At 37.6% G+C, this 13,697-nt stretch overlaps 1 protein-coding gene across 1 annotated transcript; it reads right to left on the bottom strand.

The window, feature by feature from the left end:
- Window positions 1–1,782: 1,782 nt before the first annotated feature.
- Window positions 1,783–13,146, bottom strand: YIPF4 (Yip1 domain family member 4). The gene is made up of 6 exons (XM_081313637.1): window positions 12,922–13,146; window positions 8,224–8,386; window positions 7,360–7,531; window positions 6,202–6,279; window positions 5,479–5,592; window positions 1,783–4,691 (listed from the first exon to the last, which is right to left on the bottom strand). The coding sequence occupies exons 1-6, from the start codon at window positions 13,019–13,021 to the stop codon at window positions 4,554–4,556; spliced, it is 765 nt and encodes a 254-aa protein (XP_081169763.1). The 5' UTR covers window positions 13,022–13,146; the 3' UTR covers window positions 1,783–4,553.
- Window positions 13,147–13,697: the final 551 nt, after the last annotated feature.

The following is a 13,697-nucleotide window of genomic DNA, read 5'->3' as shown; positions in this document are numbered from 1 at the left end:
GCCTTTGAATTGTGATACTGAAGAAAATCATTGAGAATACCACCAATTACAAAAAGAACAAATCATTTAATATTGCAGGAAATAAAAATTGCACTGTTCATTGGAAGCACTAATAATAAAGCTATGGTTTTTGGATACCTAATGCAAAGATAATAGTCAATGGAGAAAATTTTGATGCTTATAAAAATCGAATGCGATTGAAAGAGAAGCCAATGGAAGACAAGATCCAAGATACCATCACTAATGATACAAACATGAGCCTACATGAAATCAGAAGCAGTAATCAAGAAACAGTCATGGCAGAACTATCTCCATCAGGCCACAGAATGCAGAACTTCCATTATCTGAAATGATACAATCACAGCACTGTACAGCAGTTGTGAACAGCACTAATCGCCACTTCCAAGCCCAGTCTGGCCAGAAAGCTCAAAAGCTGAAAAGGAGTGTCTACAGCTCATCAGACACCCTGAAAGATACTATGTGTTATCAAAAAAACCATTGAGATACTCAAAAGAATCAACAGACATAGGCTATTTACTTTCAGCAGTCCTGTATTTCTGTTTTTTAAAAGCCTAGTCTTTTTATAGCAACATATTTTCAAGGTATGAGAATTTTCAAATATATTTTTGATGATTTGTGTATTGATACAAGTTCAGAAGCATTCAGTTTAATGCTCAGGAAGGAAGCTTATTTAAGAGTAAAGAAACTACTAATTTCTTACAGACACCGTTATGTCTATTTAGTGATAGGTTTCACAGGCAAACATTCTTCAATATTCAAGAGTTCTAGGAATATTCAGCTAAAATACAGAAAGCTTGAAAATCTGAAATGGAGGTATCAAAGTAGATAAGAACAATGGCCTACATCTATGCCATTGATATTCAAAACTTGAATTAAATAAGCAAGGTAGATAAATTTATTTGCAGAACTTATATGGCCTATTATCTCACATAGTGGACCAACTAATAAAAACAGGATTAAAAGCAGAACAATCCCATCAGGTGCCAGGCAAACCAAACTATTAGCCTCCTGACTCAACACTGTCAGCTTAGCCCAGCACTTGGTGTTCACATCATTCTACAAGGCTAAAAGAATAGGTCCTCTCAAATCTCCGTTGGGAGGCTATTCCAAAGGGCTGGGATGGGTACAGAGAAGGCACATTTCCAAAGTCCCATCAGATGACAGCATTTAAGGGAAAGGACCTGGAGTGTACCTACCATACCTGACCTAGAAAAAGGGCAGATATCCTTAGGTGCAGGTGGTCCCACAAATAACATAGCCCTGTGTAAGTGATAACAAGCCCCTCGAACTGCACCCAGAAAGAATGCAATACAGCTCAGGCAAACCACAGGGCACCCAGAACTCTGCATTCTACTGCATTCTGGACCAGCTGCAGCTGTTGGATGGTCTTCCAAAGGCAGCCCTAATACAGCACTGCAGTAATCCAAATGAAAAGTGACTACAGCAAGAATAAGCAAATTTGCAAAATAAGACAACGGAAAAGTGCCAACATATGCACCAAGAGCCGGACAGCATTGTAAATGTAATAACAATAGTTATGGTTATTTCTTTTAAACACAGTGAAAGTCCATTGTGTAATACTACTCAAGACTTTCAAAATGGGTACTTGGTGGTGGTGGGGCACTAAAGGAAACTTTTTTTCCTTGAAACTATGAGATTGAAAGAAAAGAATTAACCTCAAAATTTTGAAAAGAAACTTATGATTTCACTTAAAATAGTTACGAACGCCTATTGCAGAGAAAAGTATGTATATAGCATAATTAATTTTCTCAGGTTACAACATTCAGTAGATGAAACATGAATGTAAATAGGTTGTGTCAAACTGACGTGGATATCCATGACTTTAGCAGATGGAAAGCTATAAAATTAAAACCTTGTAATTATTTTTACGTTTTCAGATGACAAAAGCTTGTATTTCAATAATCCTAAAAGTTTATTTACATTCTTATAAACACAGGTTAAACATATAAAATATGGATATTTATCTCTTGGATTAGATATTATACAGAAGATTTATATGTATTGTGCAAACAAACTGAATTCCATTTTGTATAAAATACTTGTATTTACATATACGTTAGGCTAAAAATAGGAGTTGATGCACTATTATAAATAAATAGTTTAAACCACTGGGAAACTATTGACAAAGCTTCTTTTATACAACATATTTAAATGATATTGAACCTTGGAAACATAATGGGTTCTGCTCAAGTTTACAGAAATTATTATTACATCCTAATATACACTTTAATCCAAAGTAGTTTCTAATCAATTAAGATAATAACTATTTGAATGAATTAGCATTTATACCAAATACATTTTTCTATTTTAAGTATGCTTCTGATGATTGGCTGATCACATAAATTTGAGATCATGCTGGACAGAATGGATAAAACCTTTAACCCACCATATGTTCAGGGCATTGGGTATGAGAAGTCTGATATTGCCTTGATTGCCCAATATCTGTGTTACATCTAGGCATAGCTATCTAATATAAAGCTGAATTTGAGTATTAAGAATTAAAATGGGTAGATGAAACTGAAATCTTACATTTTAAGCAGAAATAATATCGTATAGTTTCATACATCGTTTTTCTCCAATTTTAGTGTTTTTTTTTTCTTCTAAATAAAAGTCTACCCTAGAATTGGATGTTCTAGAGGCCATTCAATATGTGGTTCTGAAAATGATCACTATCATGATTACACAGAAAAGCGTAGACTGTTTTTAAGTAGAAAGCAGCACTTCCAGAGCTTTTACAAGTACAAGTTTGAAAAGAAGATATAACCGTTATTCTTCAATTTTTAGAATTCCGTAGAGGGGGAACTAATAGAAGGCACATTTTGCAGCCTTTTTGTTTTATTGCTGGCTTTGATTTCCAAGAATATACTCATAAAAATAAACTGGGTCTAATGAAACGAAGGGGGTGTAGAAGGAAAGACTGATGAAAACAGCGTTACAGCACAAGCCTCACCCTGTCTCGTGACACTCCTTATGTCATGCATTGCACACATGCCCCAAAGTGTTGGAGCTTGCAGTGTGATGCTTCTTTTATCATTCTGACAAAAGCAACCCAGATCCTGTGGATGTGCTGAATAATAAACTCTAACATAGGGAATAGATTAAAGTTATTTTCCTAAATGCTGATAATTTTCATCAAAATAAGAGAATGTTCGATCTAAATGTAATCTGCTCAATGATAAAAATCTGCTGCTCGACTTACAGAATTGGCAGAAATTGAGAATTTGTCAGTAAAATCAACGGATAGCCAGAGTAGTTCTTAGCTACTTATTTTTCTATTAAATGTTTAACTTCTTACTCAAATACAATCAAATTTAATTGATATGAAAATGTTTAGAGTTACTGAAAAACAATAAGATAATATCCTGGCTATAAGTTATTTAAATGCAGCGAGATGTCAATGTGCATCCAAAAATCAAATTCAAAAAATGCAAAATTGTTTCTCTATTTGGATAAACAACTCAATGCAATTTGTGCCTTGATTTCAAATTTGACAAATTTACTTGTATGTCAATATCTACTTATCTGAATAAGCAGACTGGATTCAATATGTACCTTGCAAATGATAAATGTTGCTATGAAAATCCTTATTTAATAATGCAGAATGTCTTTTTTATTTGTGACTAATATAAAATTATATTAAAGAACCATTTCAATAATGTCAATTCATATTAAACGATAATCAAATTGCAAATGCAACTTTGCAGCTAACAATTTTACCAATTCCAAACCAGTTTACATTGAACAGCAAAACAAGGTGTTATAAAACAAGTTCAATTTTGAAGAAAACAATGTTTATTCTACTGAAGATTTTTTCCAGAATCATACTATTTATTTAAACTTTGTTCCACTTACCACTTTCATAAAGGTGCAGATAAAAACTTTTTTCTGAAAGATTTCAAAATCAACTTTGTAAAGCAATATTTTGCTATGACATATTTACAGGAACTTTTTTTACAAAAAGAATTACTTCAAATACTACTAAATATTACTTCAAACATTTCATGTTATTGTAATGACAACCATAAATCCCCTTTACAATGAAATTTCCTAAACCAATCTTTGATCAACATAAAACTTTAAATCAGAATTGATAACTCAATAGCCAAGTCAAGATTGGACAAGATTACACATTATAATATAGGAACAATGAGGATTGGCTGATAAATACATTTATGGAAACTACAGTTTCAAATGATAACTCATTTTTTTCAAGTTCCATGAGAATTTACCTATCATATGGACCTCGTGCTTTTGGCACAAGTAACAAGTTTCTTCAAACAGCATGTTTGTAAATGTTACCATCCTTATTCTTTGAAAATCTAACAAACCTAAAACTCTGGTATAAATCTGTAATATAATTAAAATGCTTAAATAATAATACACAGGTGTACTTAAGGATACTATTGAAACTTCGTCCGCCTGATAGGACACAGTCACTTGCCTTTTCTATCCACCAACAGTTCAGTCTTCATGGTGCTCAAAATGTCCTTGTTTGAATCTAGCAATTTTGGTCACACCCCGGTATATAAAGACAGAAAATAAATGTACAATAAAAAGATGGGATAAATCAGAAGAGGCTTCTTGGTTTTAAATTCTTCACCAACTAATAAGGAAGCAGCACTGTATGCAGCCCAAAACACTCCAAAAAGCTGGCAGAAATTAAAGAAAAAAGAAATGTTATCAAGAGAAGGAAAGTCCCAAACTGCATGGCAGAACTTTTTTTTTAATCAAGAAACAGCAGAATAAACTCTGGTTATGCACAGTAATCTGAAACTAAATTCCTACTGCTATGTGGACAATCTGACGTTGCAGTTCAACATATCTGGAAGGCACTACATAGCAGGAAACTGATCTCCAGTTAATAGCAAATCAGTTCTGTAATCCCAAATGAATGTATTTAGAAAATGAGAAAGCCCTAACAAGATTTTTTTGTTTTGTTTTCCTCCCCATGCTTATTAAAACAGTCAATTTATTATTATTTGGAGAAAAAAGTAATTTTATCCAACTGTTTTTGAAAGCTTTCTTTAACAGGTTGGTTTCTTTTATATCTTTAATGTCAAAACTATACAGTAGTTTTGAGGTTTTTCTACATCAAAATATTTATAAGAATGTAGCCATTAAAAGATGGAATACTGTAAGTCAAACTTTATTATATATTATATCTCATATCATATATTTTATATCCCTGCCTGAGCTGGGCTGAGAGAGGCTGACCCAAGGTCATCCAGCTGGCTTTCATGGCTAAGGCAGGACTTGAACTCATGGTTTCTTGCTTTCTAGCCATAATCATTGGACTGAATTGGGTCTCAATTTATAGGCCTAAATTAGCTCAAAAGCAAAGCAGAACGCGAGTACTATCTGCATAATATACTGCTGTATAAAATTAATTTATTGTTGAGATTTTAGTCTTCTTGTCATGAATAATACTGAACTTACTTTTATTAGAGTAGAAACGATTTCAAATGATCCAACTACCAGGAGTACAGGTACTATTACAATAAGAGGAAGTAAAGAATATCCAATCACTCCAAGAACTTGGCCATATGCAACCTGTAAATTTAAAATACTTCAGTCATTGTTTCCAGTAACTCAGTCTACTAACAAAGATAAGTGTTCAAGCTTGAGTACATAAGTCAAATATGTTCTTACAAGCCTAATACCCAAATCCTCTTGTTCATGTAGTCATTTTCTAAACAATCAAAACTCCACAGAATGGTGGACTTAAAACTATAAAAAGGAAGGCTCTGGTTAGAAAAATATCCTTAATAACAAGAGCAGTTCAACAAAATATATTGAAAAGGATATGCTAAAAGAAAAAGGGTTTATTTGAAATGGGTGTTGAAAAGAAAAATAGATTGAAAAGCATATTTTTTAATAGAGGTTGGATACCCATTTGTTTTGAATAATTTGGATTTCAGTATTTAACAGCAGAATTGTCTCAGTGGTATAAATAGACTTTTTCAATGTTACAAGTTTTCTTTTTCTATACTTCCCAGCTTACTGCTGATTACCTTCTGATAAACCCATAATATTGGGCAACTAGCATTCATCCAAGTTGATCTTAGATAGGACCATAAAATGGGCAACCAAGGAATGAAAATCATTATAACTAGTGCCAACTTAAAAAAAATTTAAACTGAAATTTCACAAAATTCTTACCTCTCCTCCAAGAACCCTGGCCAACAGGAAGATTGTTAAGGATCCAAATATCCATATAGTTATAATCCAGGATACCACCTTAAGAAATTGTTAAAGATGGTTACTTCTGAACTGAAAAATTAATTAATTTTGACAAAACAACTCTTCCTTAAATTGAAAAACAATACTTTCAATCAGCCCATTCATTCTTGTTCATGCAATTGTGCAAGCCTTATTCTGGACAAAATACCGGTTTGCTTCATATTATGAAATTTTGTGATTATCATAATTAAACTGAATGGCAGAAAAGTGCTAGGTTTCAGGGTGGGCTTGAATATCTACATTACATCTATCAACCTGTCCTTAATTCATATACATATTTTCCTAAGATAATACAGCCACTCTGCAAACTCATGCTGATTTTTAAAGGAGATGCTGACAGATGCAACGTCTGTTCCTAGACTTCCTCCAAAATACCTTTTCCACTTCAGATCAAACGTACAACCCTACTAAATCCTGAGTACATAACAGATGAACAAATAAAATACAGTACTTTGTTCATTAACACTACTGAATGCCATGATACTTTAAATAACTTCTCTAAATTCGATAACATAAGTAATACATGATAAACTTTAAAAGTGATTAATTATGGATCAGTGGCTCCTAGCTTTGATAATTGTAACAGTAACAGGAATAGCAGTAATAGTTTTAGTTATTTTGCATAAGTAGAATTTTCAGATTCAAAAAGTTGTTCCTAAGAGCTGCTATTATCTTCAGCCCCTGCTTATGGAATTCCTGTTGACCACTATAAGAAACAGAACAGATTCATCTTGATCCAGAAGGCCTCTTCAAAATTACATTTCAAAAAGGAGGCAACCACTATCAATGGATTAGGGCCAAAAAGTTCAGTCTGCAGAACCCATTCAACTTTCACTTGGAAATAGTAGATTAAAAATAAACAAAAAGCATGATAATGCAAGCACAAGCACTCTATTGAAAGAGAAATAAAATTTAAGTTAAAAAACATCACCATATTCCAGTTATTTTTCAAAGTATATTCAAGTTTTTATATGAAGATGCAGGCAAGTTTAACATCTGACTGATAACAGTTTAACTGTATTAACAATTGATGACAGTTTAAAATAATGAAGGTGCTTTAAAAAAAAATTCACCCACCTTGAACTGTCCATATAATGAGATCATTGAGAAGAATAAGACAATAGCCAAAGGGCCCCAGAAGTCAGGATTATCTCTTACTACTTGTCTGTTGAATCCAAGAGAAGGCATTGGCATCAAGACACACCGAATTTTGTAGTATATATCCTTCAGATCAATGTCTAATTCTTCTCTGTTTAAAAAAGTAGAAGTTCCATAATATGTCCTGAAATTATGGCTTAGCATTATTTGAAAAGACAGACTTTATGAATTGTATATGAAACACAGTAACTGAAAGATTTCCCCCCAAAATATTTTAGCTATTATTGAACAAGAAGTACTGACACTTTTTAATAATAGCAAACAATAAACAATAAGCTAAGCCGTTCCTTGTCTGACAGCAATATTATTCCATGTTAAATACTGCAAGAGAATATTCTTACTCCCTAGGAAAGAAAATTATAGTAGGAAACCTAGAAATTATACTATTATCAGAAATTGATGTCCTTTTATCCATGGAATACAGATGCAAATATACACACCTTAAGCCTTTTTAAACAATTGTCTATCATAGCTTTGAGCTTCTCCTGATTAAAGTTTTTAATATTTTTATATTGATTCTACTAAAAAAATATTTTAATCTATAATGTTTTCTGAACAGTACACTATGACATGCTGCCGAAATGGAAAATTCTATTTATAGTTTCCAAAAAATATTGAAATGATAGCTGTACTTAAATGTCAATAAATACAGAATTATTTGTCAACTTTTCTTCTTCATTTACCTCTTTCTTCACTATTCCTTAAATACTGCCCTTGCACTAAAAGAAGAAATTGGTTGGAAGGGCACAGTTGAGCTAAGAATCTCAAAGCAATGTTACTTACAAGAGTGGTTTGTTGTCTTCAGGGTCATCATCTTCCACCTCTAAAAGCCAGCCATAACCTCTTTGCCTCAGGAAGTTGGTTGCTGTGGATTCTTTCATAAATTCCACATTTCCTCCTCCAAGGTTCAGTTTCACATCTGTAGATGCTATTGAGCCACTTAGATCTTAAGTTAAAAAAAATGTAGTCAAGAATATATATTTTGCTATATATGAGAAAAGGGAAGGTCCATAGCCTAATGTTCATATCACACTACATTGTTGCATTTTTGGTTTGTTTTTTGCTTGACCAAACTCAATCCACAAAAGAAAACACGGTTTATAAATTAAAGCGGATGAATTTGCATATTATCCTAAGCTTAAAAGAAAGTGTAACATAATGAGAGAAGCTAAATTGTCCTCAAACACATATAAGAACATTGCTTACAAAGAAATACATTGGTTGCATAAAGAAATCAAAAGAAGTGCACTGCAAAAATGTGTTAACGTGAACTTAATAAATTTTGAAAGCAGTGATATCCTTTGGAAGGTTTGTGATTGCCTTGGAAGTTGTTGGATGCATGCATAGTTTACATTAGATTTGGGACCACCAGCAAAATAGCATGGACACACATGGGCGGATACCTGGAGACAGTTTTTAAAGCAACCATGACAGCTTTCCAAAGGACCTGGCTGCTTTAAAAACTTCAGGAAGGGGTGATACGTTTTGCAAAGCCCTAACAAAAAAAAAAGGGACGCGGTGGCTCAGTGGGTTAGGACGCTGAGCTTGTCGATCAGAAGGTCGGCAGTTTGGCGGGTTGAATCCCGAGTGCCGCGTAACAGAGTGAGCGCCTGTTACTTGTCCCAGCTTCTGCCAACCTAGCAGTTCGAAAGCACGTAAAAATGCAAGTAGAAAAATAGGGACCACTAGAGTGGGAAGGTAACAGCGTTCCGTGCGCCTTTGGCGTCTAGTCATGCCGGCCACATGACCACGGAGACGTCCTCGGACAAGCGCTGGCTCTTCGGCTTTGAAACGGAGATGAGCACCGGCCCCTAGAGTCGGAAACGACTAGCACGTATGTGTGGGGGAACCTTTACCTTTACCTAACAAATACCAATATATTTATCCATTGTGGAGAGCTGAAAGGTTCACTTTAGTATGAAGTTTCATAGGGTTCTTTCCTATAGTTCAGTTGAAATGCCAACAGTTAATTAGCCAACAGGAAACTAAAGCAATATAGAATTTGCTGTCCATATATGCTTTTGCTTGCTGCCAGAGGATAGTGGTGTTATTTCCTGTGCAAGAAAGATAATGCTGTCCTATCTTCTCATCATCAGCTGGCAGGAAAACCATTCCCTAATCACAGAGAGAAAGCTTGTTCTGTAGATTTAGATCCTGACTCCTTTCACTTGCCACTTCTCCCAGCCTGGGGGATCAGCTGCCCAAGCTAGGAGAAAGAGAAGGCAGATCTCTTTACTCCCCAGATCTTCAAACTAATCAGTGACTCAAAAATTTGAACCACATAATTCAAACAGCAGACTGGCACAGGAGTCTGTAATAACCTTTACTGTTTTAGTACTGCCTGCCCACTTCCTAGCTGTTGTTCAGGTTGAACTTGAACATAAGATTAGTATTATTTCAAAAAAAGATTAAATGAAAAAGAGGCCAAACAACAACTGACAGATGAAATGCTAGGGTGGGGAAAGGATATGCATTTTTTCTCCTGCATTATCACATAGTCCACTTATTCATGTAGGTGGCATGGCAGAAAAAAAATAGATTGTTTGGATTCGTCAATGATGTGGTTAGGCAGAAACAGGGAAATACTTTTACACTGCAGAAAACTTATGTACCGACAACAAATACTCTAAAATCTTGTAAATTAAAAGACTATGGGCAAAGCAATTTTATATGACAAATCTAAAAACTAAAGAATTGGAGAAAAGTATCTGTGATTTATTATATATAACTCTAAGTCTAAGAATAAGATACTTTCACAATCCAGAGTAAGATGCAGCCAAACTCTGTTCCAATTATGCAAAATAGACAACTGTTTGATTAGTGAGCAGGGTAGATTAAAAACTTGGCCTGTTAGTTCTGTAACGATAATGCTCAGATTCTGCTGAAGCACTGCATCTATTCTTTCTAAAATCCATAGAGCTGCTATTATACGTTTCTGTTCACTGCACAAAAATGTTTTTGATTGAAGAGCAGGAAGGAGATTTAACTTAAAAACAGAACAGTTTAACCATCAGTAGAACTCATGGGGTGTTCAGTTTTGAAGTACAGAGCCATATACAGTGTAGAGAACTAGTTGAGTTTTGAAGTTTTCCATTAAAAACCTGGAAAAAGCAATAAATTTAATACAGTAGTCCTCTACTTATGACCACGGTTGGCACTAGAACTTCTGTCCCTACGTGATGTGGTTGTTACACGAGCCACACCCAATTTTACCCTATTTAACAGAATAACAGAGTTGGAAGTGATCTTGGAAGTATTCTAGTCCAGGGCTTTTCAACCGGTACATTTTTTAAAAATCCCATTTATATCCCGCCCTTCTCCGAAGACTCAGAGCGGCTTACAATCTAAGCACAAATCAATATGCTTAGCAATAGCCTTCATTCTATGTATATGCCTGCTTATTAGGGCTTTCGGACCCCCCCCCCCAAGCGGCATTTTTACAAAGTCAGCTCATTGCCCCAAAAAATCTGGGTCCTCATTTTACCTACCTCGGAAGGATGGAAGGCTGAGTCAACCTTGAGCCTGGTGGGATGCGAACCTGCACTAACTGCAGGCAGCTGGTGTTACTTAAGGAGGCATTAGCCCACTGCTCCACCAAGGCTCTTGGCATGTGGCAGGTGGTACGCAGCCCTGGCCAGCCCAGCCCAGCCCAGGGTAGCGGGGGAGGGAATGAGCCAAAGCGGCACAGCGCAGGACTTGCCATGACCGAATCTTCAGGAGCAGCAGGGCTGCTTGGGGCAAGGCAAAGACCCAGGATCGGCACTTCCGCCACACCCAAGGAGGAGGAGGGGGACAGAGACAGGACGGGATATAAAAGGTGGCAGTTTGGGCGGGAGAGGGAGAGAGAGAAAAAAGATGCAGCCTTGGGAGGAGAAGGAAGAGACAGCTGGAGCTGCACTGAAGGGAAAAGGAGGAGGAGGAGGAGTGAGAGAGGAGAGGACAAAAAACAGTCACTAAGTGAATTGTTGTAAGTCGAGGACTACCTGTACTTGATCATTTTCCCCCTTTTTTGGTCAAGTTTTTGACACTTTGCTAGGCGACTGGCGGTACTCGGATATTGCCTTATCCTAAAAGTGGTACAATGGGTGAAAAGGTTGAAAAGCCCTGTTCTAGTCCAAATTTATTAAATTTATATGCCACCCATCACGCTATCCAGAGTGACTGCATATGCAATGGTCACTAAGCAAATCATCAAGATAAGTAAGCAAATCTTGCAGTGATCCATCTTCCCCTTTTGCTTTCTGGAAGTCCCCTGGGAAGGTTATAAATGGAGATCACATGACCCCAGGATGCTGCCACCATCCTAAATACATGCTGGTTGCCAAGCACCTGAATACTGATCAAGTGACAATGGGGATGGTGTGATGGTCATAAATATGAAGACCAGTTGTAAGTTACTTTTTTCCAGTGTCATCATAACTCTGAATGGTTGTTAAATAAATTGTCATCATAGAAGGACATAATAGCATCCATGCTAATTCAGCTCCAAGGCCAGTCTAGTTCACATTTTGTCTTCATAGCAGCTAATCACATGGTTATGTTATTAAGAGCAGTTTCAATTGCAATTTCTTAGCAATGTCCTTCAGCAACTGGTATCAAAAGTTTTAGTGTTTCTGGTGTCAAAATGTAAACCATAGTTGCCAGGATCAACAGGGATTGTAAACCTCCTTCAAACACTATAATCTCACTTTTTCCATCTTTCTCCCAAAAGATGTCCAAGCCTGTCAATCATACTAATTCGATGTGATCAGCGGTAAAGTTTTCAACTTCACTTATCATCACTTATGTTGACAAACTAATTTCCCCCAACTGTCGCCCTCCAGTGGTATTTGACTACAACTCCCAGAAAGCAGCTCAAAGGCGTCCCAAGCCTGCTGTACACCTACGGAGAACCTACACACAACAGCAATCTGTGCTGATGCCCTATCAGAGTAAGTCACCAAGGTGCCACATCCACAGCCTTGTGCGTGTGTGTGCGTGCAATATATGGAAGAGCGGGAGCCCGCAAAGAATGGAAGGAAACCCCCAGAAGGCTGGCCTAACTCAAGTTTTAGTATATGCTCCCTTTGTTTGTTTAGCGCAGGGGTCTTCAAACTTGGCCCTTTTATGACTTGTGGACTTCAACTCCCAGAATTCCTCAGCCAGCAAAGCTGGCTGAGGAATTCTGGGAGTTGAAGTCCACAAGTCATAAAAGGGCCAAGTTTGAAGACCCCTGGTTTAGCGGCTCTGCGGAACTCAGTAAAGCTCCACACTCCTCCTCCTCCTCCTCCGCCAGCACCACCATTACTCGATCCCTCCTTATTTACTGGGCACGTTAGCCCAACCCTCCTCTCTTCCCGCAGGTGCCTCTGCCACGCAGACCAGGCTGCGCTACAGGGCTCCGCATTTCTTGGCATCTGCTCGGTTCCCTCCTCCAGGCAGCCCCGGGGGTGCCCTCTCCGCAGGAGGCGCTTTCCCCGCGCCCCACTCCCGTTCTCTTACCTTCGGCATCGGCCGAAGAGACGAAGGTGAAATCGCCGTTATTGGGAGCGTAGAGCGGCTGCACCGGAGGCGACGCTTTGGGGGGACCCGGGTGCTGCATTGCTCCGCCCGCGGACAGCCTGGAAAGCCCGGTCGGAGAGCCAAGAGAGGGCCGAAGGGGAACGGCCGGGCAGCCGGGTCAACAGCAACCCGCGGAGGCGGAGATCATCTCCTCCTCCTCCTCCTCCTGCTGACTGAGCATCAACCACAGCAAACCTGAGATCGACTTTCCGATTGGGCTCCCGTAAAGCCCTCTTCGATTGGCTGCTCAGATCTGCTTCCCGATTGCCTCGGAACTGAATTTCATTGGTCTGGAGAAGCCTGGGTGCTTGGTAATTGGTTGGGTCAGTACGAGACGGCAGGCGGAAGAAAGAAAAAGGTGGAAGGGTGGGGGGCAGGTCTTCGGGGGGGGGGGGGAAAGGGGGGTGGTGGGGGTAAATCTTGTACAGTCTTCCGTGAAACTTCCACGCCGATGATGATGATGATGATGATGATGATGATGATGATGCCACGAAAGAAGCTTCGGTTAGAACTCTGATTGGCTACTTCCTTGCATTTGTGCATTTATTTTGTTGCGTAAAAAATAGGGATTTCTCTGCTTATTTTTTTGCTTAGCAAGCGCCTGTTCTGCTGATCTATTAATGCTCAGTCAGTATTGTAACGCTGAGGAGGCAGAATGTATCCATTGAATCTATTGTTAGATCTCTGAGTTATTTGCAGTAGATCAGCACGGAGTT

This window comes from Vipera berus (assembly GCF_964194415.1).
Source record: "Vipera berus genome assembly, chromosome: 1".
NCBI classification, from domain to species: Eukaryota; Metazoa; Chordata; class Lepidosauria; order Squamata; family Viperidae; genus Vipera; species Vipera berus.
Note: the sequence above shows the minus strand (reverse complement) of the source record. Positions and strands in the feature narration are given on the sequence as shown.

What these genes read in the sequence shown, in the direction of transcription:
- YIPF4 (XM_081313637.1), bottom strand. Translation starts at nt 13,021, where the DNA reads ATGCAGCACCCGGGTCCCCCCAAAGCGTCGCCTCCGGTGCAGCCGCTC. An exon ending in CTCTTCGGCCGATGCCGAAG is followed by an intron (nt 8,387 to 12,921) that starts GTAAGAGAACGG and finishes TTTTAACTTAAG; the next exon opens with ATCTAAGTGGCTCAATAGCA. An exon ending in CATTATATGGACAGTTCAAG is followed by an intron (nt 6,280 to 7,359) that starts GTGGGTGAATTT and finishes CAATTTCTTAAG; the next exon opens with GTGGTATCCTGGATTATAAC.